At 43.6% G+C, this 26,460-nt stretch overlaps 1 protein-coding gene across 3 annotated transcripts in view; it reads left to right on the top strand.

The window, feature by feature from the left end:
• Positions 1-26,460, top strand: part of TRPM4 (transient receptor potential cation channel subfamily M member 4) — a 197,893-nt gene that overhangs the window by 112,064 nt on the left and 59,369 nt on the right. For all 3 annotated transcript variants that reach the window (XM_089671601.1, XM_089671600.1, XM_089671602.1), the window contains exons 4-6: positions 2,873-3,053; positions 18,061-18,227; positions 25,831-26,008. In XM_089671601.1, the coding sequence (XP_089527727.1) occupies positions 2,873-3,053; positions 18,061-18,227; positions 25,831-26,008 (526 nt within the window). The remainder of the gene's footprint in view (positions 1-2,872; positions 3,054-18,060; positions 18,228-25,830; positions 26,009-26,460) is intronic.

Raw genomic sequence — 26,460 nt, 5'->3', positions numbered from 1 at the left:
CACTGTGAGTTTACCTAATTTAGGTGAGGTCAATTTAGCTGTGTTTAGAGAAAATAGAACTCTGTACATCCAATTAGAAACTCCAAACGCAGCTAAACCCATGTAAGGCCCCTTTCACAAGGCCGGTTTGTTGCTGCTTCTGGATTCCTGCTACAAGAATCTGTGGATTCTTGCTGCAGGAATGACTGGGTTATGCGATTAGCATCAGATGCTCAGCCCATTTAAACAAATGTAGGGCTGACAGCGGCCCCTGCTGATCTCATGTAGCCACACAAAGAGCTATTAGCTGTGGTTGCGGGACAGATGTCCGAGCCTTGACGCAGGTGGGGGCAGCATTTACTTCCTTGAATCCATCTGCCCTTAACTCAGGTATGCATGAGAGTGATATTCCAGATCAGAGGTTTCAAACCAGGGGCAGACTGACAACTCATAGGACCCCCGGGCAATAGGTGATCATGGGGCCCCTGTGTCCTCACTCACACCTAAAAAAGCCTATGAAAAAGCCAATTAAAGGTACCAGGGGCATCTCATGAGGCCCCCTACTGACCCCCGGCCCTCGGGCAGTGCCCAAGTGCTCGAATGGTCAGTTCACCCCTGTTTGAAACTAAATTTAATTGTGGGTTACATCAGCATTCAAAGGGTCGGTTGTATCTGTAAAACTATATAAATGTACTGTATCTAATCTTTATCATATTAAATAATTACCTCTGAATTCACTTATTACTGGTTTTAGTCAGGGCTTTTTTTCTCAGAGGAAAGGTGGTGGAACTCCCCCACCCAAACCTGGCCACGCCCCCATCAAACCCTAGGACCACCCCTTTAGAGAACAGGAATGCAAGTAAAATTTGGGAGGGGCTATAAAAGTAAATGTATGGAATTAACACCGCCCCCCCCCCCACATTAGTAAGAATAGCGAGTAACACTGCCCCCCCCCACATTAGCAAGAAAAGCGAGAAAAATTGTATCGCCGCTCCTTACCTGATGCTGACGATCCGCGCTATGGTAGGATCGACGAGCAGAGGGCGTGATGACGTCAGCGCGCACCGCCGGGTGTACTAAGATACACCTTTCCTATGGGGGTGGCCGCGCGCCCCCGATGTTTACACGCTGGCGGTAGAGGGGGGGGGGTGAAGCGTGCATGTCCCCGCTCACCGGCTGTGAGCAGCGGCAGTGACAGGTGCCGGGCACGCGCAAGCATGACATAAACAAGCCGCGTCCGGCACCTGTCACTTTCGCTGCTCTGCATAGCTTGTCAGCTCTGCAGAGGCAGTCGGTGAGCGGGGACAAGAAGAAAAAGGTGGCGGAACGCAGTACCGCCGCGTTCCGGCAGAAAGAAAGCCCTGGTTTTAGTAATAATTTAAGACTTAAGCTTTGAAGGGTAGGTGCAGACCAGCACGGAGCCCACTCCCACTCCTGTATCAGATGATACAAGTCTGAAAATGAGGGTTGTCTTGTGCACCTCTGATATTGTCCACAAGAAACTTTATTGGAGACTGCAGACAGAAGATGATTCTGCCATGGTGTTCTGTCTGAGCAATCGCCAATAACATTTCTAGTGAATGATACCACAGGTATGTGACCCTACTTTTCAACTGGCAAAGAATTGTATTATTTTCATATTAGAAGCAGCTGTCCAGAGCACCCCACCCCCCTTACATCAGATGTCAAGAGGCCCCCCACCATCAGAGGTCAAGAGTCCCCCACCCTCCCTTACATCACAGTGCTCCCCCACTTACTTTGTGCTGCTGCTGGGGGAGAAGCTGCAGGAGAGGTACGAGAGCCACATGAAATGGCCTGGAGGGACGGATTTGGCCCATGTGCCTTGTGTTTGACACATGTACTCCAGAAAAAAAAATGTCCATGAAGACTTCTAGGGTATATGACATAATTTTGGCCTAGACCAGAAACAAGGTAGCAACTGGAGAAATGTAGAAAAAAATACAAGAAAATATAATATACTAGAAAATATAATATACCTTCCTACTTACTAAAGTTAGTAGCACAAGGATTAAAAATAGTTCATTTTAACGGAGAGAGTTTAGTTCCACTACAAAGTCAATTTGTTTTTTAATTTATGGTATAGGCAGTTGATCTTTTAGGAATGTACAAAATACTAAAGAGGGGAAATCTGCAATGGCTGGTAAGTTAAAAGGATACAATATAATTGGAATTATCAACAGTATTATTTGACATTCTTAAAAAGAAAAAAAAAATCATGGATCCATAAGAGATATATATCCCTGCATCCTGTCCTGCTAACAATGTTATACCAAATAGGAAGCAAGGGTAAAAACAGGCTAACATAAAAATGCGTTTTCCTTAGTAGTGTATGGAAACCCTGTCAGATCTTTGTTCTTGTCTTTGTCCCTGTTGCAAATTTTCCTTTACTTCCTATGTGATGTACACGGTACGTTACATAATCTTGGCCTCTGTACTCTGTATGTTGCGCCATTTTCTGCACTTCCAGGATATAAAGGGCAGAGTTCAGAAGAACATACCACACAGCACAGAATGTGGAAATTCAGGCAAAAAGTATCCTTTTTCTCCCCCAGTAAAAATCCTGCACACCCCCAAAAGCAATAATTATCCTCCCTCGCCCAAAGGAAAATCTGTACCCTCCTCCTTAAGCAATCTTTATGTGTATGGCGGTGAACTGACCCTTTAAATAACAATGGAGTTGATAAAAAACTGTATATACAGTGACAATGCAATTTATATTGTTTACAGTGAAATGTTATTTAATCTTGTAATTGTTTGAACCTCTCTTCTCTTTTCTAATTTGATACACCATATGGTTAAAAAAAATATATGGTCACAGTTGTTTGTTTAGATGCAAGTAGTGTTCATAACAAATTTTTTTTGTTCATTCCAGTTTATTCGCCTGTCAAATGAAACAGATTCCTCCATTGTGTATAACCTTATCACCCATCACTGGAAGATTCCTCCACCCAACCTGGTGGTGTCAGTTGTCGGAGGTGACGGCGACTTTAAAATGAAAACATGGCTGAAGGACATCCTAAGAAAGGGGCTGGTCAAGGCTGCACAAAGCACAGGTCAGATGTTAGAGGGCCTAAATTAGTCCTTGTATGTGCATGTGTCATGCTACTGTGATAGAGACATAAATGGCTTGATTTACTAGTGAGTAAAGTGCAGCGACCTTGCAGGAGCAGGAAAAATGGGTGGAACATGTAACATGTTCCTGAAGGTGAACTTATCCTTTAAAATATCCAGTCATGTAGGAGAGTAGCGGTGAAATTCAAACTTGCCTGAACATAAATTTGCACAGAATTTTGAGAATTCAAACTTACAACAAAATGGTGAAATTTGACAAATTTGCAGTCAACAAATGTTGACATTCACCCATTTCTCTATCACCCATTGAGGGACGCAGGAATTCTGAATTCTGATTGTTAAACTGCTGCCTCCAGGATTGGATACTGGCAAACAAAGAAATAAAAAGAAAGCCAGCCCTCCTACCACAGTGCTTCCTTTTTTTGTTGGTGTCCTAGGAAGATGGATGTTTTATCATCTCTATAGATTCAAAATTTAACCTGTAATTATTTCTAGCAACTTTTCCTATTCAGTCAAGAATCTTCACCCTATAGTTGCTGGTGGTCCCCCTACTTTTTTGCAGCTATCTGGCGCAGTTGTTCTCAGCCTTGGCTTCCAGACCTTCACTGCTACCACTGGACACTGGGCACTGGGCGCTGCTCAATCACCTTTCAGACTGGTTCTGGTTGCGTTCGCTGCAGTGCACTTTATAGGTCGAGCGCTGCTGACATTGCCATGTGTTTGAGTTGTCTCTAAAGACTCAATTTTCTGAGTAGGCCATTCATGCTTGGCACTAGGAGCTCCCTCATTTTTATTAGTCACTGGACACCAAACTTGATTCCCTTGTTTCCCCCCAGTTAGCCACTGAAGAGTTAATACTATGGGACAGAGAAATAATATAATAGCGCTCAGTGATGTGTTGTGCATGTACATTCCATGCTCTCTTTCCTGCCACACAGCACTGATGAAGCATCTTCCTACTGATGCTCATCTGTTCTTACTATCTGCCTTCAGTGACTTAGTCCTTAGTCATAGTTACATAGCTAGTCATATTGAAGAAAGAAACAAACACACCCAGTTCAACTAATATAGCAAAAAAAATGGAAAATAGATGATCACCACTGGATTCCTAAACTTCCTCCTGGAACACTCAGATACTAGCAGCCCAGGTGGTGTGAGTACATGATGCTTTGCCTCTTACTTTGAGCCTGTACATGCTCATCAAATTTGCCACTGCAATATGTCTGATTATAGACACAAGAGGACAGCCTGTCTGTAATCAGACAGGTGCCCCAGATCACTGTCTACTGATAACAATGATGCCCTTAGTCTAGGATCCTGCTCTTTTGATCATATCCTCTTGTTGGCGTCATTCTTGACTCTGTCTCTTCAATGGCTTAGAAGATCTGTGGCATGTAATGGAAAATAATCTAGAGCAGTGATTTAGACAACCGTTAAACGAAGCAGAGCAAGAGATGAAACAACAAATAATTTATAGTTCTGGTCAGTGTTGCTGCAATCTACAATATTGCTGCTCTTAGCCCTAAATATGAATGATTGATGTGTAGTAAAGTGCCTGTGTGCCAAAATGTCAATTTGGTAATACTGGTATTTCAGTTATGGGTAGAATATGCCAGGGCAAGTTAAACAATAAAATTTCTGGGTCTACTATGGACTCCATCAATGCAATCTTTATACAATAACCACCTGGCTCTGTTCCCTCTTACCTTGGAGTCTTGCTCCTCTTGCTGAAACGTTTTTAAACAAATCCAAAAACTAATCTCAATGCGTGAAAACAATTTTGTCAATGTACAGTACATATCATCACAGCTACTTTTGTGCATCCAGGTGGATTATACCACATTTATTTCAGCACAAATTTGGCTTTCTTTTGGGGGTAAATGGTAACTGATATTCCCCCCTTTTTTTTTTTTTTCATTTTCAAAGAAAAACTGGGCCAAAATATTTTTAAAACTTTTTTTTTTTTTAAATGTAGCTGTTTATTGCTTGCTACTACTATAACCTACCACCAAATAACAACCCAATATAAGATCTTCTGTGTAAGTTGTTGTTTGTACCCGTAGTAGGGCCCAGAAACAATAGTGCATATTTTGTTTTTTATCCTACCTAAAACACACTGAGTGAGACTGACTGACACTGATAATTAAAATAAATGCTTTTTAAAAAAAATCCTGCCCAAAATTTACTGACTATGACCTTTCACCCTTACTTGACCATAACATTAGCCCTGGCACTGACCAATATCTAACCTTGATCTAGGTATTTTGTTTTCTTCTTTTCTTTTTTTTTTACACACACTTGTTTACTTTTTGAATCAGAGGAGAGATACAATGCATCTCCATTCAGAGAGTGAGAAAATAAAAACACAGGGGCGGGCTGCACAGTGACTGATCACTGTGATAGCCAATCAGAGGCCATTTCAGGTGACCCGGAATTGGAGGCCATTTCAGGTGACCCTCAATCAGAAGTCCCAGGTCCCAATCATTAGTACAGGACTCCCAGTGACAGCCCAGTCTTTGTTCTGGGAGCTCGCTGTGTAGCTTTCTCCCAGCACAAAGACAGATACACATGTATGCGTCCACTCCCCACAGAAAAAATCCAAATTCTGTGAGGCCGCATATATGTGTATGGTTGGCGGGAAGGGGTTAATATCACACCCTCACTTAATATTACATACTGTAAGTTTAAATGGTATTTTGTTAGCTAAAAGAAGCAGTGGAAGACCAAACAATTGCTTTTAGTACATATATCAGTGAGACTATTTATATTTTTGTCAACAAACAACTAAAAATGACATTAGGAGGTTGAGTAATAAAGAATTTGCATAGCCATTTGCCCAGTGAAAGTGCATAAACATTCACTCTGTGCAATTGGGGCAGAAAAAATGAATGTAAATAGCTATATCCTGTCCTGGTCATTTGTAAATCATTTGGCCATCAGACTGAGCTAAGTATTACAAGAAATTCCTATGATACTTATCTCTCTCTAATGGCCAACTGCAGTATTTTTCATTTTAAGTCAATGATTTACACTTCAACACAACAAGAATACAATAAATACTGTATTTAACTTCAATGAATATGATGCTCGTCTTCCAGTAAATATGACCAAGCAATCCCTATTGCGCACACAATAAAATAGACTGAACTTACAAGATATATATATATATATATATATATATATAATTTATAGTGTGTGTGTGTGTGTGTGTGTGTGTGTATATATATTACATATAATCTATTAAAAATAGTCCTGATTGGATATGCTTCTTGTGACTTATCGTCTCAAAAAAAGCTAAACAATTCTTTATAGCCATAATTCAGTATGGCTTGAAATATGGTATGAAATTCCTGTGAACTAGAAATGTGGCAAAGAAAAAAATATGTAATCCATGTTTTTATAAGAACACCGTATCCATCTCATGTAGCTGTTGTCCTTATCATAAAGTATCAGTTATACTTTCTTTCAGCTGCATAAGTTAGCTGGAGAAGGGCTCCTTCACATAATTTTGCAGTGACCTGCATTTTTCTGAAGCAGAAAAATGCATATCACTGCAAGGGCACATAGAAAATAATATTTTCTATATGCCTCATTCACGCCACAAGGGGCCTTAGTGGCAAACAATCCTCAGTGGTATAATGCATTTACTAAATAATACTGAGCATATGATAGTTAATTGCACTGGAAGTTTATAATTAGAGATGAGCGAATCGAACATGACGAAGTGGAATTCGTTCCGAAGATTTGGAAAAATTCTATTCGCGACGAATCCGAAGATTAGCAAACTTCGGATGCACGAATCGAATTTTCCCAAAAATGGCGGCGACATGTGTGGCCACGGAGAAAATGGACAGAGAAGATGGGGCGGGGATCTCTGGGAAGGCGCGCAGACAAGGCGCGCTGACCCATAATGCATTCATGACATGTGATCGCATTAGCCAATCAGCAGCCAGCCAGCACTATAAATCGCGGCCATCTTAGAATTCTCCATTAGCCTCCGGTCATTCAAGAGAGACAGACCTGTGTGTATTAAGGGACAGAGTTAGGGCCACAGAGACTTTAGGGCCACAGAATCGTTACTCAGGGCCACAGAATCGTTACTCAGGGACACAGAATCGTTACTCAGGGACACAGAATCGTTACTCAGGGACACAGAATCGTTACTTAGGGCCACAGCTATCAAAGAATCGAAAATTTAAAGTGACATACACCCTTTTTTTTTTTGGTGGCTGTCGTGCACAGTTGGTGCTGCAGTTTGCCGATTGTGCAAAATAAACTGACTTTCTGCTTCACAACCACTATTGTACGTTCAGAGTTAAATCCATTTACACGCCGGCTGGCGGTAATATTTTTTGGGTGATTAGTGCATTCCAGTGGCAGAAACGTACAGTTTCCAGCCAACAGCAAGCTGCAATTGACCGATTGTGTACAATAAACTGACTTTCTGCTTCACAACCACTATTGTACGTTCAAAGAGTTAAATCCATATACACGCCGGGTGGCGGTAATATTTTTTGGGTGATTAGTGCATTCCAGTGACATAAACGTACAGTTTCCAGCCAACGGCAAGCTGCAATTGACCGATTGTGCTAAATAAACTGACTTTCTGCTTCACAACCACTATTGTACGTTCAAAGAGTTAGATCCATTTACACGCCGGGTGGCGGTAATATTTTTTGGGTGATTAGTGCATTCCAGTGACATAAACGTACAGTTTACAGCCAACGGCAAGCTGCAATTGACCGATTGTGTACAATAAACTGACTTTCTGCTTCACAACCACTATTGTACGTTCAAAGAGTTAAATCCATATACACGCCGGGTGGCGGTAATATTTTTTGGGTGATTAGTGCATTCCAGTGACATAAACATACAGTTTCCAGCCAACGGCAAGCTGCAATTGACCGATTGTGCTAAATAAACTGACTTTCTGCTTCACAACCACTATTGTACGTTCAAAGAGTTAAATCCATATACACGCCGGGTGGCGGTAATATTTTTTGGGTGATTAGTGCATTCCAGTGACCTAAACGTACAGTTTCCAGCCAACGGCAAGCTGCAATTGACCGATTGTGTACAATAAACTGACTTTCTGCTTCACAACCACTATTGTAAGTTCAAAGAGTTAAATCCGTTTTTATTTTTGGGGTGCTTATTGAATTAAAGAGTATGTCAGACAACACGCAGAGGAGTGGCAGAGGAGGCAATGTTTCAGGAGCGAGCAGATGTGGCAGCAGAGGAAGGGGTCGAGGCAGCACTAGTCGCAGCCAGAGGCCAGTGCTCCCGGTGTCATCCAGCGGTCGTGTCTCCACCGACAACCCTGCCGTCATCGATTGGTTGACTCGGTCGTCTTCCTCTTCCCAGGTCACCTCTGACACCTACAGCCAACGGTCGGTGGGTACGTCAGACACAACCGTTAGTTGGCATGGCCCGGGAGCAAGCCCACTGAAATCACGTGTCCTCGACCTGCCCCTGTCCTTTGGTGTTCCCTCACCAAGCGAAGTATCGCATGCTGTGGGCTCAGCCCCACTGTACAGTGAGGAAGAGCTAACAGAGGGCGGTCAGGAACGGGGGGAGACATCCGCCTCTTCAGCAGCCAGGCGAAGAAGTACTGGCGAGGAGAGTGGCTCGGTAGCCGGTCTAGAGACAGGTCTGTCTCCTGACCCAGACGCAGCCGAGGGGGCTAGTAGTGACGCGGAGACCCTAATTGATGATGATGAGGCTGATCGCACTTGGCAGCTTCGTCGTCATCAGGCTATTGCTTCCGCATCATCAGGAGAAGAGGGTGCCAGCTTGCCAGCGAGCAAAACAGTCGGTGGGTTGCCCAGGATGCAGCAGGGTCGCAGCAGTGTCAGTGGAGCCAAACGGCCACGGAGTAGAGCACCAGCTCCACTGCAGCCTACCACCACGGCCAGTAGTGGTGCCGGTGTGCACGGATGAAGTAGCAGTCAGCCAGTGAGGAGTAGCGGGGGCAAAGTTTCCTACTCGGCGGTGTGGCAATTTTTCGTCAAGCCGCCCGAGGAAGTAAACGTAGCCGTATGTCGACTATGTGGCCAGAAAGTCAAGCGTGGCCAGGGGGCCCATGTTGGGACTACAGCGTTGCGTCAGCATATGCAGCGTCGCCATTCGGTGGCCTGGGAAAACCGTGATAAAGATACGGCGGTTCTGCCCGCCCCAGCCCCCGCTCCATCACCCGCTCCGTTACTTGCTCCGTCACCCGACGTCAATCGCCCTCTATCAGCCAGTCAAGGCTCCAACACCTCTGCTGAGGGGAGTTGTCGCTCGTTGGCATCTTCCGCTCGTTCAGATGCTCCTTCTCCTGCTACTCCTCTTCACGGATTCCGTCAGCAGTCTTTCTTGGAATCCGTTTCCAAGAGACAACAGTTTGTGAGCACGCACCCGACGGTGCAGAAGCTGAACGTCCTCCTGTCCAAGTTGCTGGTGCTGCAGTCCCTCCCTTTCCAAGTGGTGGACTCAGCACCTTTCCGAGAAATGATGGCTTGTGCCGAGCCGCGGTGGAGAGTGCCAAGCCGGCATTTCTTCGCCAAAAAGGCAGTGCCAGCCCTGCATTCACATGTAGAAGAGATGGTGGGCCAGTCTTTGAGCATGTCGGTCTCTGCCAAAGTGCACGGCAGCGCCGACGTGTGGAGCTGTAACTACGGTCAGGGACAGTACATGTCATTTACGGCCCACTGGGTGAACGTGGTGCCGGCACAGCCGCACCAGCAACTTGGACAGGTCATGCCGCTTTTGCCTCCACGTTTGCACGTCCTTGGTCCAGCAAAGATGTCCGCCTCTACCACCTCTTCTTCCGCCGTGTCCTCAGCCGCCACCCCCGTGCCAAGTCCCATTACCCGACCGGCATATCACATGTGCAGGGCGCAACGGTGTCACGCTGTGCTGCACCTGGTATGCCTTGGCGAACGTAGTCACACAGGGGAGGAACTTCTCAGTGTAATGAACAGAGAAATTGACAGATGGCTGTCTCCGCGCAAACTGAAAATCGGAACCATGTTGACCGACAACGGAAAGAACATGGTGTCTGCTCTGCGTCAAGGAAGGTTGTGCCATGCGCCATGCATGGCTCACATGTTCAATCTGGTTGTCAAGCGGTTCCTAAAATCCACCATCCCACTGCAAGACATCCTTAAAATGTCACGTAAACTTTGCATGCATTTCAGCCATTCCTACACCGCAAAGCACACCCTCCTTGAGCTGCAGCGGCAGAACGGAATTCCACAGCATCGCCTGATCTGCGACGTTGCAACAAGGTGGAATTCAACCCTACATATGTTAGACCGCCTTTACGAACAGCGAAAGGCCATCACCGATTTCCTGATGTTACAAGCGGATAAAGGTACTCCCCTGTGTAACTTAGATGTCAGCCATTGGCAGCTCATGCGTGACACCTGCCGCTTGCTCAGGCCCTTTGAGGAGGCCACGCTATTCGTGAGTCGGCAGGACTATGGGATGAACGACGTCATTCCTCTGTTGCACGTCCTGGAACAAATGCTGTTAACAATGGCTGGTCAGGGTGCAGTAGACGTGGCGCACAGATCTCAACGCCACATGACCCCTGTGGGGGCAGGACAGGAAGAAGAGGAGGAGGTAGAGGAGGACATTGGTGCTCAGGAATTATTGAGTGAAATGGGTGGTTTTTCCACTCAGCGGACAGGAGTGGAGGAGCAGGAGCATCTGGTAGAGGAGGAGGAGGAGACAGAGGACCCAGACGCACCGTGGCAGTATGCTGTGGAGATGGAGGCAGGGAGTCCCTCGCATTCCTTGGCACAAATGGCCCATAGCATGCTCGGTTGCTTGCGTAGCGACAGCCGAATAATAACCATCAGACAGAGGAATGACTTTTGGCTGTCCACCTTGTTGGACCCTCGCTACCGTTCAAAAATGGTGGCCTTTTTCACACCTGCTGAGAGGGAGGCCTTGATAGTAGTCTCCCCACACTGCTGCTGGGGGGACTTTTTAACCTAGGCCTGTGTATGGCCTTCAATTGAAGCTGCTTCCGCTCCGCCACTCTGCCATTGGACTCTTGATAGTCGTCTCCCCACGCTGCTGCTGGGGGGACTTTTTAACATAGGCCTCTGTATGGCCTTTAATTGAAGCTGCTTACGCTCCGCCACTCTGCCATGGGCCTCTTGGGTATCCCAGAAGCTGCTCAGCGGGTCAGGGCAATAAAGCTCCCGGTTCGCAGGTTGTTCCGTCTTATGGATGGAAGTACGACGGTATATGATCTTCTTCGCACCCACGGCATCACCTCATAGAATCTCTGCATTGCATCTGCAATCACAACGCTGACTTCCCGGATCGCCACTCAGCCATTGGACTCTTGATAGTCGTCTCCCCACACTGCTGCTGGGGGGACTTTTTAACCTAGGCCTGTGTATGGCCTTCAATTGAAGCTGCTTCCGCTCCGCCACTCTGCCATTGGACTCTTGATAGTCGTCTCCCCACGCTGCTGCTGGGGGGACTTTTTAACATAGGCCTCTGTATGGCCTTTAATTGAAGCTGCTTACGCTCCGCCACTCTGCCATGGGCCTCTTGGGTATCCCAGAAGCTGCTCAGCGGGTCAGGGCAATAAAGCTCCCGGTTCGCAGGTTGTTCCGTCTTATGGATGGAAGTACGACGGTATATGATCTTCTTCGCACCCACGGCATCACCTCGTAGAATCTCTGCATTGCATCTGCAATCACAACGCTGACTTCCCGGATCGCCACTCAGCCATTGGACTCTTGATAGTCGTCTCCCCACACTGCTGCTGGGGGGACTTTTTAACCTAGGCCTGTGTATGGCCTTCAATTGAAGCTGCTTCCGCTCCGCCACTCTGCCATTGGACTCTTGATAGTCGTCTCCCCACGCTGCTGCTGGGGGGACTTTTTAACCTAGGCCTGTGTATGGCCTTCAATTGAAGCTGCTTCTGCTCCGCCACTCTGCCATTGGACTCTTGATAGTCGTCTCCCCACACTGCTGCTGGGGGGACTTTTTAACATAGGCCTCTGTATGGCCTTCAATTTAAGCTGCTTACGCTTCGCCACTCTGCCATGGGCCCCTGTACCGCCTCCTCTTGCTGCTGCCAGGTCCAGAGTGTGTCATGGGTCCCTGTACGGCCTCCCATTGCTGCTGACTTCATCGCCAGACTCTGCCATGTGCCACTTTCAGGTCTCCTTACACTGTTGGTGGGTTCCATTTTGTGATAGGGTGCTGTATGGCCTTCCATTGCTGCTGCCTCCACCGCCACCCTGCGCCATGTGCCTCTGTCGTCTGCTCACACTGCTGACGGCTTCCGCTTTTTAACCGAGGCCTGTGTTTGGCTTCCGAATACTGCTGCATCCACCGCCACCCTGCGCCATGTGTCTCTGTCGTCTGCTCACGCTGCTGACGGCTTCCGCTTTTTAACCTAGGCCTGTGTATGGCTTCAGAATAATGCTGCCTACACCGCCACCCTGCGCCATGTGCCTCTGTCGTCTGCTCACGCTGCTGCCAGGTCCATACTGATTCATGGCCCCCTGTACCGGCTCCTCATGATTGTGGTTCAGCGGGTTTGCATCACTTAACGGCAAATCGTTGACAAACGCTGGGACGTTCACTGTTGTGCGCATTAAGCCAGACACCAAAGGGCAGCACAGACCTGTTATTACTCGCTCAAGCATGGCTGAACAAAACCAGTCTCTACCACAAATTGGACCCAGACCTGCCCAGGGTCTCGTAAGTAGATTGCACGGAGGAGTAGAGTTCGTTATTGGAATTAACTGTGAGGGACTTTTAAACCTAGGCCTGTGTATGGCCTTCAATTGAAGCTGCTTCTGCTCCGCCACTCTGCCATTGGACTCTTGATAGTCGCCTCCCCACGCTGCTGCTGGGGGGACTTTTTAACATAGGCCTCTGTATGGCCTTCAATTTTAGCTGCTTACGCTCTGCCACTCTGCCATGGGCCCCTGTACCGCCTCCTCATGCTGCTGCCAGGCCCGTAATCTGCCATGGGCCCCCGTACCGACTCCTCATGCTGCTGCCAGCCCCGTAATCTGTCATGGGCCCCTGTACCACCTCCTCATGCTGCTGCCAGGTCCAGAGTGTGTCATGGGTCCCTGTACGGCCTCCCATTGCTGCTGTCTCCATCGCCACACTCTGCCATGTGCCACTTTCAGGTCTCCTCACACTGCTGGTGGGTTCCATTTTGTCATATGGTGCTGTATGGCCTCCCATTGCTGCTGCCTCCACCGCCACACTGTGGCTCCACACTCTGGTTTTGGCCCCGTGACTGCCCAAATGAGTGAAGTGTGCGGTGATTCTAAGATCGACGGCACTCATCTGCATGTCATACTGACTGACAGTATTATTTCTCTTCCCCAGCAGACTCCAAGGGCATTTAAATTAAAGGTACAGTGTTCTGCACTAATATAAAGGCTCTCTGAAGCCTAGAAACACCCTTTTTATAAGTTAAATTCGCAGCGAATATATTCAGCTCGAAGCGAATTTATGCGGCGAATTCGGCGAATCAGCCGAACCGAATTTTTTAATAATTCGCTCATCTCTATTTATAATATGCATTTTTTAGTTGGCTCATAGGGGTTGATTTACCAAAGGCAAATAGCCTGTACACTTTGCAAACTGCAGTTGCACTCTGCAGGAGCAGTTGCTCCAGTGATTAGTAAATGAGGTAAAGTTTCACTTTGCAAAGAATACCCAATCAGGTGCAAGGAAGATAAAATAAAAACAGCATTTTGCTTGCACATGATTGGATGATGGAAGTCAGCAAAGTTTCTACTCATTTACCAAGTTCTGGAGAAACTGCTCCTGCAGAGTGCAAGTGCACTTTGCAAAGTGCACTGTCTATTTGCTTTTAGGTAATCAACCCCATAGTGTAATATGGGGTTAAATAAATTCCCATGTGTTACAGTAAGTACTTTGCAAACAGATCAATGTTCTACTATATCACTAACCAGACAACACCCGCTGCATATGCAAATAGATCTGTGTATGCATTCAGCAAGTAAATTATCTTATATACATAATGGCCAATGGAACACCAGGTTGCAGTTCTCGTACAAGGAAAAAATCTGGCAAGAAGATTTTCTATGGCAACCACAGATCAACCCTTGAGAATGTCTTTTTACCAATATATGTTTCTGATGGCATCCTATCAGAATCAGAGGGTTTCCAGATCAGAGTTCCTCTAGCAGATGCAGCTGATGTTCTGGTCACTGTTATACTTGCAGGTTTATGTGTCATGCTTTCTCCAAACCTTCCATGAACGATCAATTGGGGGGAGATTTCCACCAAATTGGCTAAAAAGATCTATGTACTTAGATATAATTCCCCTAGCTGTGGATGCTCTGGCTTTAACAACATGGCTATTGAAGTTCAGGTTCGAATGCCCTATTCACACGTGAGCATTTTGTAAAGCGAAGCTGCAAAACGCTCAGGGAGAAAAAAATCAATATTACTCTATGGAGATAGTTCACATCTGCACTCCAAGTTGCCTGAATATCAGAAAGTTTTGGAGCTACTTTTGTAGCATTTAGGCAGATTGATGCATTTTTGGGTAGTTTTAATTCCCATATATATACGTGGAAATGCACATATCTCCCTTTTTTTAATGCACTTTTGTGTGTTTTTCTAACATGGCAAAACATGGCAACAATTGATGTAACAGATAACATTTTTCTCTATTGGCTAATACAAAAACACCAGCGCTCAAGAATCTGAAACTGCCCAAACAAATTGCGCATAAAAACACACAAAACACATGAAAAAATGCACAAAAGCACTACACTCAGATGTGAGTGGAACCTTTGAGACTGTGGTCTATCAGAGGCTGTTATATTGACCATGGATTGGGCATATAAACCTTCTTTCCCACAATCTCATCTCTGCACCAAGAAATATTTCTTCAGATGGTGCGAGGAACCCTATTTTAACCTTAGCCTCTTTACAGTAGATTTTTTTCCAGGCATAGAACAGTGCCTGGAGTACTATCGAGAGTAAAATATTAGCTCTTTCAGTTTTGCTCTAATGACATCTGGCTAACCACACCTTGGTTCACAGTGTTGCTTACATCATGGCTAGTTGGGGTCCTAATCTGGTATTACAAACATACAAAAATGACAGCAGAAAATAGACCATTAAGTGATCCATCAAGTCTGTTCCCATTTTTTTTTATTTATACATGTTTTTGTTTTTTTAGTTCACTTTTTTGTCTGAGTATAGATCTTTGTTTTTCTCAAGCATGTTTGAATCCACTTACTGTTGACTGACTCACTACCATTGCTGGAAGTCTATTTGAAGCATCAACTGCCCTTTCAGTAACATAATACTTTCTAAGATTAGTTTTAAATTTTATTCCTGTTAGTTTGAGGTCTTGTCCCTGTGTTCTTGACCTTGATTTCATATTGAAAATATACTGCCCTTTTGAACCTTAGTCACCCCCTTGATGTATTTAAAGGTTTCAACCATGTCTACACTTTTCCTTCTTTCCTCTAGACCAATGGTCTCCAAACTGCGGCCCAGGTGCCAGATATGGTCCTTTGTTTGCCTTTATCTGGCCCTTCAGGCATTATTCCTGCCACTGACTGCAACAATGGGTCATAATTCCTGCCACTGCACCAACAATGGGGGCATAATTCCTGCCACTGCACCAACAATGGGGGCATAATTTCTGCCACTGCACCAACAATGGGGGCATAATTCCTGCCACTGCACCAACAATGGGGGCATAATTCCTGCCACTGCACCAACAATGGGGCATAATTCCATCCACTGCACCAACAATTGGGCATAATTCTTTCCACTGGCACCTACAGTCGGGCACTATTCTCACTGACACAAACAATGGGACATAATTCCTTGTACGGACACATACAATTGGGCACATTTCCTCCCACTGACACCAATCAGAAGGCACTATTTTTCCCACTGACACAATTGAGGGGGGCGCTAATCTTCCCTCTAATGAGGCATAGTTTACTCTCACTGGACACAGTCTGGCCCCCCCAAAGTCTGAACAACAGTAAAGTGGCCCTTTGTTTAGAAAGTTTGAGTACTCTTGCTGTAGACTGTACTGTATATATATTAAGTTCCTGAAGTTGCTCTTGATATGTTTTATCCCTCATACCTTTCACAATTTTTGTTACTTTCTCATATTGGCATCATCCCCCTTTTATGCCTTATAAGAAGCCTCTTAATATGACTTTGCACCAGAAAATGTTTTTTCTTATAACCATTACCTCTGCTCAGAGGGTGTTATAGCTGGAAGCTCTAACCTGTCAAACACTTTCTGTTATACTTCACTGGGACATTTCTTTTTTCCAAAAGTTGTTATCTCCTCTTACCTTAATAAGGATATTATACTATCTTCCTTCTGCCCGTCTTCTCATTGCAAAGTCTTTGGCCTCTACTTTCTTGATGTGGTTCGGATAGTTGAGATTTATCTGGCATGGGTGCCGATACTAAGCATTTGCAAGAGTATCGGTACTTGTGCAAATGCTCTGATACCTGAAACCGGTACCTTCAGGCTCGATTCTTTCAGCTGTCAGTGGGATTCCCCTGCTGTCAGCTGAAATATAAACAAAAGCCAGCAATTACCAGTTGTTAAGGAGTGAGGTTGCATTCACTCATTCACCTGTCAGCAGAGTTCCCCTGTTGACAGCTGAAGTGTAAAGAAAAGAAAGCCAGCAATTGGAGCTGTGAAAAAAAGCTGTCTGACAATGTTTATCAACAACATTGCTGGCCACTAGAACAGAAAGATATTAAAAAAAAACATTGTTTCATTTTGTATCTTTCTGTTTATTCATCTACAGAGCTGATGGATGAACTGCAGATTAAGTCAGTTAAAAGCAACCTGTCAAGTAAAAAAAAGTTGTTTTTTTATTATTTTTTATTAAATGTTCCATTGTTTAATCCCTTATTAACCCTTAATTTATTCTAGCCAGCCCTAATTAGTTCCTTATTCTCCTTCTCCGTTTAATTATTATTATTTTCCTGTTGTTATTCTTTTGTTAATTTCTATTTTATAGAATATTAATAACTAAAACTTTTTTTGGTTTTGTTTGCTTAGTTTGTTTTTATTTTTACAGATTATTTACATAGTTCACATTGAAAAAAGCACACAATCGAAAACATGTATTTTATTTGTAAATAGGTTTATTACAAATAACTATTAAAATAATTCAATAACCTTGAATAAAACATTCAATGTGTATGTGCAGTGACACTATTTGTTTTTAAATGAACACTGCTCAAAAAAAACGTGCATGGTGTTTTTTTTTTCTTTGTTTTTTTAGTTTTCTTACATTTAATTGTCTAAGGATTGTGAAAAATAAAATAAAATTGTTGCAAGACAATTTTCACAAAAAGAAAGTAATGATAAAGTTATCCCCCAAAAAAGGTCTATAGCAGAAATGTAAAAATTGCTCTGGTCTATAAGGGGTGAACAGGTGTTAGGAGTGGGGCCACCATGTCCTTAACAATGATCACTCATACAGCTGTCAGCAGGGCTCCCCCGCTGACAACTTTTTTTCCTCTACATCACATGTTTTTGTTTAGGTGAATGAGTACACTGATTTGATGGTACCTGCAGTTCCATATACATATCACAGCAGCCTATTGTATAAACAGCTATTTTTTTGGTTGGATATCACAATTTTCAGTAGTTATATTACTTTTTTTCAGGGGGTTTTAGACACATAGGAGCACATAAGTTTTTATTTTTAACAGTTGCTGGCAGGTATAAAAAAAAAAGTATCAGTACTCGTACTCGCTGTAAAGAAAAATTGGTATTGGTGCATCCTAATTTTAAGGGTATAAAAAATCAGTTTCTCTCAGATAAAGTGATTCCTTCCTAGTGAACAGAAGGTAGAGAATGGGAATGGGTTGGTACTCTTCCTTCTTTGTTTTAATGCGTTATTTCCTACATTTAATCAACCATTTATTTAGAAATTATGCTTAGATCAGATATCTAATTGAATTTATTGTCAATAGGTGCCTGGATAATGACAGGTGGAATGCAGGTTGGCATAGGGAAATATGTTGGTGAAGCTGTCAGAGATCATGCCACTGCAAGCTCCAATTCCAGAACCAAAGTAGTGGCAATGGGCATTGCACCATGGGGAATTGTAAATAACCGTCAAAGCCTGGTAAACCCTAAGGTAAGACAGTGTTCTTGTTTGCCTCCTCTTCTTTTTTTTTTTTTTTTTTTTTTTTTGCTACATATAGTTGCTACGTTTGGAAGTAATTTTGCAGACAGTTGTAAAAGATTAATTGGCTAGCAACATTTTTTTTTTTTTTTTTTGTATTTCAATGGTTTTTATTAATTTTAAACAGTATAAAACAGAGGCAACAAAACACGCCCACGCAGGGGCTATCAATTGCACCGATAGAAAATGTATAATAGAGCAGACAACGCTCTAATTCCAATAAGGCAAAACGTATGCCCACGTAGGGGCTATCAATGGCACATAGGTTACAATAACATCAGTGAAACTCAGATTATCGCAACTAAAGACAGCTGTCCACTGTCACATCAAAACAAACAGAAAAGGAAAGCAGAAAAGCAGAGAAGAAAGAAAGAGAAAAAACAAAAACACACACCAGAGAGCAAGGGTCCATGAGCGCCAATACAAAACTCCATCACCTCCCTACACTGGCCGGGGGGAGCGTGGGAAAGGCATATTGCAACCACGGTTCCCATATTTTCAAAAATTTATGTTGAGAGTCATTGCATACAGTTGTGTCCAAAATTATTCAACCCCCACTGAAATTGAGTGTTTTGGCCAGTTTGACATTGCTTTTGATCATTCAGTCATCTTGCTTACATTTACATTAAAGAGGCACTTGTAGGTCAGACAAATATAACATAACAGTTATAATGAAATAACCACAAATGTCTTTTCTGTGCTCACAGCATTATCAGTTTTATTCAACCCCCAAGTGACATTCAATCTTAGTACTTAGTACAGCATCCTTTTACAGTTACAGTCATGGCCGAAATTGTTGGCACCCTTGATATTTCTCCAGGAAATCATGTATTTCTCACGAAACGTATTGCATTAACACATGTTTTGCTATACACATGTTTATTCCCTTTGTGTGTATTGGGACAAAACAAAAAAAGGGAGGAAAGAAAGCAAATTCGACATAATGTCACACAAACCTCCAAAAATGGGCTGGACAAAAGTATTGGCACCCTTTCACAACTGCGGATAAATAAGAATGTTACAAGCATGTGATGCTCCTGTAAACTCACCTGGGGCAAGTAACAGGTGTGGGCAATATAGAAATCACACCTGAAAGCAGATAAAAAGGAGAGACGTTCACTTAACCTTTGCATTGTGTGTCTGTCTGTGCCACACTAAGCATGGACAACAGAAAGAGGAGACGAGAACTGTCTGAGGACCTGAGAACCAAAATTGTGGCAAAATATCAACAATCTCAAGGTTACAAGTCCATCTCCAGAGAACTAGATTTGCCTTTGTCCACAGTGCGCAACATTATCAAGAAGTTTGCAACCCATGGCACTGTAGCTAATCTCCCTGGTCGTGGACGGATGAGGAAAATTGATGAAAGATTGCAACGCAGAATAGTCCGGATGGTGGATAAGCAGCCCCAAACATGTTCCAAAGACATTCAAGCTGTCCTGCAGGCTCAGGGAGCATCAGTGTCAGCGCGAACTATCCGTCGACATTTAAATGAAATGAAACGCTATGGCAGGAGACCCAGGAGGACCCCACTGCTGACACAGAGACATAAAAAAGCAAGACTACAGTTTGCCAAAATGTACTTGAGTAAGCCAAAAGCCTTCTGGGAAAACGTCTTGTGGACAGATGAGACCAAGATAGAGCTTTTCGGTAAAGCACATCATTCTACTGTTTACCGAAAACGGAATGAGGCCTACAAAGAACAAAACACAGTACCTACGGTAAAATATGGTGGAGGTTCAATGATGTTTTGGGGTTGTTTTGCTGCCTCTGGCACTGGGTGCCTTGACTGTGTGCAAGGCATCATGAAATCTGAGGATTACCAAAGGATTTTGGGTCGCACTGTAGGGCCCAGTGTCAGAAAGCTGGGTTTGCGTCCAAGATCCTGGGTCTTCCAGCAGGACAATGACCCCAAACATACGTCAAAAAGCACTCAGAAATGGATGGCAAAGAAGCGCTGGAGAGTTCTGAAGTGGCCAGCAATGAGCCCAGATCTAAATCCCATTGAACACCTGTGGAGAGATCTTAAAATTGCTGTTGGGAAAAGGTGTCCTTCCAATAAGAGAGACCTGGAGCTGTTTGCAAAGGAAGAGTGGTCCAAAATTCCGGGTGAGAGGTGTCAGAAGCTTATTGATGGTTATAGGAAGCGACTGATTTCAGTTATGTTTTCCAAAGGGTGTGCAACCAAATATTAAGTTAAGGGTGCCAATACTTTTGTCCAGCCCATTTTTGGGGTTTTGTGTGACATTATGTCATATTTGCTTTTCTGCCTCTGTTTTATATTTGTTCCAATACATACAAAGGGAATAAACATGTGTATAGCAAAACATGTGTTAATGCAATACCTTTTTTGTGTGAAATACTTGATTTTCAGGAAAAATATCAAGGGTGCCAACAATTTCGGCCATGACTGTATAACAGCTTTTAAACGTGAAGCATAGCTTGACACAAGTGTCTTGCAGCGATCTACGGGTATCTTCGCCCATTCTTCATGGGCAAAGGCCTCCAGTTCAGTCACATTCTTAGGCTTGCGCACTGCAACTGCTTTCTTTAAGTCCCACCAGAGGTTCTCAATCGGATTTAAGTCTGGTGACTGCGATGGCCACTCCAAAATGTTCCAGCCTTTCCTCTGCAACCATGCTCTAGTGGACTTGGAGGTATGCTTGGGATCATTGTCCTGTTGAAAGGTCCAACGTCTCCCAAGCCTCAGGTGTGTGACGGACTGCATCACGTTTCCATCCAATATCTCCTGGTACTGAAGAGAATTCATGGTACCTTGCACACGCTGAAGCTTCCCTGTACCTGCAGAAGCAAAACAGCCCCAAAGCATGATTGACCCTCCACCATGCTTCACAGTAGGCAAGGTGTTCTTTTCATCATAGGCCTTGTTCTTCCTCCTCCAAACATAGCGTTGATCCATGGGCCCAAACAGTTCTAATTTTGTTTCATCAGTCCACAGAACACTATCCCACAACTTTTGTGGTTTGTCCACATGGCTTTTGGCATACTGCAGTCGACTCTTCTTATTCTTTGGAGACAGCAAGGGGGTACGCCTGGGAGTTCTGGCACGGAGGCCTTCATTACGCAGTGTGCGTCTTATTGTCTGGGCTGAAACTTCTGTACCCACATCTGACAAATCTTTTCTCAGTTCCTCAGCAGTCACACGGGGACTTCTCTCCACTCTACGCTTCAGGTAGCGCACAGCAGTCGAAGTCAGCATCTTCTTTCTGCCACGACCAGGTAGCGTTTCAACAGTGCCCTTTGCCTTGAATTTGCGAATGATGCTTCCTAAGGTGTCTCTTGGTATGTTTAACATCTTTGCAATCTTCTTATAGCCATTGCCCTTCCTGTGAAGAGAAATCACCTCTTCTCTTGTCTTCCTGGACCATTCTCTTGCCTTCACCATGTTTGTAACCACACCAGTAAATGTCTAGAAGGAGCTGAGTATCACAGTCATTTTAAAGCTGCCTAATTGGTGCTTATTATGCTTGATTGCTGCTCGGTGACATCCACAGGTGTTTTCAATACCTGATGGAAAGCACCTGTATGAACCTCTGTTCTTCAGAGTGGTAGTCTTTAAGGGGTTGAATAATTGTGGCAATGAAGAAACCACATAAGAACCATTTACTACTGTATTACATAAACAATTGATGTCATTTTAGTTGCATTTGGGTAGTTACAACGTCCTTGTAGGATTTGATTCTGAATACAATTCCAAATGTACACTATAGTCCCTAAACCCCTTTACAGCATTGGGGGTTGAATAATTTTGGACACAACTGTATACTCGACATCTGTTCATTGAGCATCATAGTAGTCATACGATCCCGCACCCCCTGAAAAAGTACAAACGGACTCTTCCAGGCCTGGGCAATTGTCCTAGTGGCCGATAAAAACAAATAGGAAGCCAATCGCTGCTGACGAGCCAAGAGGCCCGGTATGGGGCAATGAAGCAAAGCATACCGAGCATCCCAGCGTATGGAGAGATGAAACAAAGTGAAAAGGAGGCCAAACACACGAGACCAAAAACGAACCAACCTCGGGCATGACCACCAGATATGCAGTACATTGCCACGATGGCCACAACCCCGAAAACATCGATCACTACAGGCAGGGTTAGCCTGAGCCAAACGAGCCGGCACCCAATACCAACGAAACAATACCTTATAGGCTGCTTCCAGCGTGGTCGTATTAAACGAACATTTAGCTATGAGTGACTAGGCTTTATTCCAGTCCTCCGGATCCGCAGCCACTCCCAGGTCGCGTTCCCACTGAACTACATATGAAAGAGAAGTGTGCGACGAGCATCTGTTCAAAGCTGCGTAAAGAAGGGAGATAAGGCCCGGGGCGCCCGGACGCTGCTGGCAAAGCCGTTCAAAGGCAGATGTCTGATATGGGAAAGCAGAAGTGGCCCTCAGCGAGAGTAGCCAGTGCCGCAATTGAAGGTACCGAAAAAATTCCGCTGGGGGAACATCCCGAGACTCCCGGAGGACATTCCAGGTGGGAAAGGACCGAAAAATCAAAAAGTGTCGCACCTGTGAGAAACCATGAGCCACCCACCAAGAAAATGCCCTCGGGTGATCTAGACCCGGCGGGAAAAGAGGGTTATTAACGATTGGAAGCAAGGGCAAGAAAGGTGACATCAGGCCACTGGAGTAACGTACCGAGTCCCAGGGCTAGCAACATTTTAAGGTGAGACTCCAGTCAACAATAGTTTCAGACATTGTATTTTTGTCTGATTTTTATTTTGCTTTGTGAAAATATCCCATATCTTTCTGCATTGTACAGAATGTGAGGGGAAATATCTGTAGTGGGGACTCAACTGCAATATAAGCACTTTTTTGATGGATGGGAAAGCCCGTGTCAAGTTGTCATTGCTCTCTGTGTAATCATTGGGATGATTTCCCCTTGCCAGGACAGAAAATGAAGAGAAAATATTCTAGGGCAACAATGACTGCAGTAAAACCTTAGCGTTTAAGCCATCTACCAGTAAATAAAAAACAAACTTGTGGCTGAAATGTAGGCCACTCCTATACTGGGCATTGAGGAGTTCATATAGGTCCAGGTATTTGTGGGGATTATGGTTTGCAGCAGATTCCTGGATGGGATTCTGAATTAGACACCTTACTGTTTTTTTTTTTTTTTTTTGTTTTCTACTGGATCACATTAAATTGGGAATGCAGTGTGCTATTTTTGCAATCTTTTAAATTTTTTTTCATCCTGCAAACCAGAAAAATGTTCTATTGTTAGCAGACTATTAAAAGCTGAATTGTAGTATACAGATACTGCCACACATGGCTTTTATAACTATCATGGTTTCCCTTATTTCCTGTCTGCCATGATATGCATTGGCAAAAGCTACTTGTCTAAACTGAATATGACAGTTCAGAGGGGTTGCAGAAAAGGTGGAAGATGATTTTCTATCCAGGGTGCTAACGTATGTGGGAAATTGAGCCAAATGTATGGTAATAAAGCACCATGCATTTTGGTGCAGTGTAATAAAGAACGTGCTTGTACTTCTTTGGTGCAGTTGTCAAGCATGGGAAAACCCTTTGAAATGAATGGACTGGCCTAAGTGCGACGTGCAAAAATGCACGTGCACCGTTGCACATGCAGCCTTAAAGTGTTACTAAACCCAGGGCCCTGCATTCACTATATCTGGTCTCCCACAGTACACAAAACATGGAAATACAATTATTTTAGTAAATATAAACTGATAAATACCTTTTCTCATCAGCAGTTAGAGCAGTCTTGTGAGTCAGCTGAGCACTGGTTAAAGATTGTCGAGGGGTTTTCTTTCTGCTCTAGGAGGATGCAAAACCCCTGACCTCTGTCTGGACAGTGCTGGTTGGTCCTGTGCTGATCACATAAACTCTATCAAAAAAAAAAAACCTTTCTAGCAATACACACTAAACTGAGCAGATGCAGAAGGGCTATGGGTTCAATCTGTCTTATCAGCTTGGACATTTGAACAAGAGGAGGGTCAGAGAAGTCAGGATCAAACAGCTTTTTTACACAATGCAGAGGATTAACCCCTTAGGTTCCACAATGAGTATAACAAGCATACTTTACTGCATATACAGACTGATTTTACTGCTGTGGGTTTAGTAACACTTTTAATCTCGCTGCTAATTAGTGTTTCCAAAAACAGGTCAGAAGGTCAATTTTTGACAGCAGTGACTGCTGTATTTACAGAGCAAGTTCCAGCTGTTATGTTGCTGGTAAAAGCACTAAAGCGAGCCACAGCTGGAGGGGAAGTAGAGGACATGTAACATACATCTGGCATTCTGTGATTTTTTTTTTTTTTTTTTTTTTTTTTTTTTAGGGCATGTACGTACCACACCTAATCTAACAAACTAACTTCTCACCTGATATATCAGGTATGGGGACTAAAAAGTACCCCTACAGTAGTCTCGTGCTGTGCTTAAAAAGGCACCTAAAAGTATTGATTAGATGTGTGTACGCAGGAAATTTTAATTTCTTTTTGAATGCATTCGTTCATTGAGGAATTTCATGTTGTAATATTTATTATGTGGAACTGTTTTGTTTTCGGAATTCGTTTGGTATCTCTGGCATTTGTTTTCTATATTCGTTAGTCCAGTTGGATTCCAAAAATGTTGCAGTTTTTCTTGAAGCTTGCTATATATTTAATACAATATTGTATCGGGTGGGTTCAAATCAGAAGGCTTTGATTTTTTTTTTGGATGGTAGTCCAACCCACCAAGAGAAATGGCATGAACTGATTGCGCAATATCAACTGGTGTCATGCGCATCTGAATTACTGAATGGAACAAAATTCATATCCATTACTTATCTGAATTATCAAACAAATTTGAAAATTTATATTTTAAAATTTCCCCATGGGCCTGAACTACTATAGCATCATGTGACATCATTTGAATGAAAAAAATTAAACGAATGCATTCATTAAGCTCAATACAACTTCTTTTGGATTCGTTGACATTCGTTACTGTCCATTCGGAGATTCATATACATCTGAATCTGAAAACTAATCGTAACGAAATGCACATGTCTAGTAGTGATCCACATTGCCTAGAAAGGAGACAGTCAATTAGACAAAAGTTGCCAACGTTTTTTGTGTTTAAGGTTAATTCCAATGGGTCGGTCTTTTCTAAGCCCAGCAACAGATAACTGATTAGGAGCAATTACTTTTTACCAGTAGACAATATGGGACACATTTTTAAAGCATTCTAATATTCTAATATTCACCAAATGTTCACTGCATTGGAATCTTTTAGGTGCATGTGTTTTTAAATTGCCATAATTGTTTCACTACCAGTGAATGTTTAGTAATATTTACATTTATTGCTTTATAATTCTGTCCCTATGTGTTGTATATGGCTTATAGCCTCAAGGGGAAGCTGCCCTTCTCTGGCTGGTGGGCTACATGCTAGTTCTGGGTCAGAGTCATCACTTGCAGTGGTGAATGAGCTCTTCTTTGGTGCAACAGAATAATTGAGGGCTTTGTATCAGACATCCTTTTACATTTGTAACCTTTCATGGTATTCATTCCTAGCTGTCACTATTGTTTCAGGGGTCTTCTCCTGCAAAATACTACATGGAAAATGTGGACGGGCCAACTTATTCCTTGGACAACAATTACTCTGTTTTCCTCCTAGCGGATGATGGAACCAATGAACAAATGGGAGGTGAAACAAGCTTTAGATTCAGGCTGGAGGAGCACATATCACGACAGAAGACTGGAGTTGGAGGTAAGTGTAAAGTGTAGCCAGAGAATTCAGTGTGGCAATGAGCAGTCAGTAAACTGATATATTCCACAGCAACCAATCGGCATTCAGCTTTCACTGACTGTTCTAACCTGAAAAACGGAGAAATCTGATTTGGTTCTGTAGGTTACTTCATTTAGAACATCATCATTGCTCATGCACTGTTTAAACCTACAAATCTAGAACTGAAAGATTGCATTGAAGCGAACCATACATGGATCAAGATTTAGCCAGTTCAGCAGTGACCGGACATATTTCGATCCATGTATGAGCAGGCTGGTTTACTGAAGTTGGTGGGGCTGTGCTGATCAGTGTATTTTGATGGCAGGGAAGTCAGAATACAACATTTCACTGGGTTGGATTCCCCTATCCACATAAAGTCTTTTTTTTTTGGTTTGTTTGTTTGTTCAACCTGCTGGTTAAGTGAGAAAATATAT

This window comes from Staurois parvus, unplaced genomic scaffold (genome assembly GCF_062004578.1).
Source record: "Staurois parvus isolate SC_StPar_1 unplaced genomic scaffold, SC_StPar_1.0 ptg000108l, whole genome shotgun sequence".
Lineage (NCBI taxonomy): Eukaryota > Metazoa > Chordata > Amphibia > Anura > Ranidae > Staurois > Staurois parvus.
The sequence above is the reverse complement of the archived record's forward strand: the minus strand, read 5'-3'. Positions and strand labels throughout refer to the sequence as shown.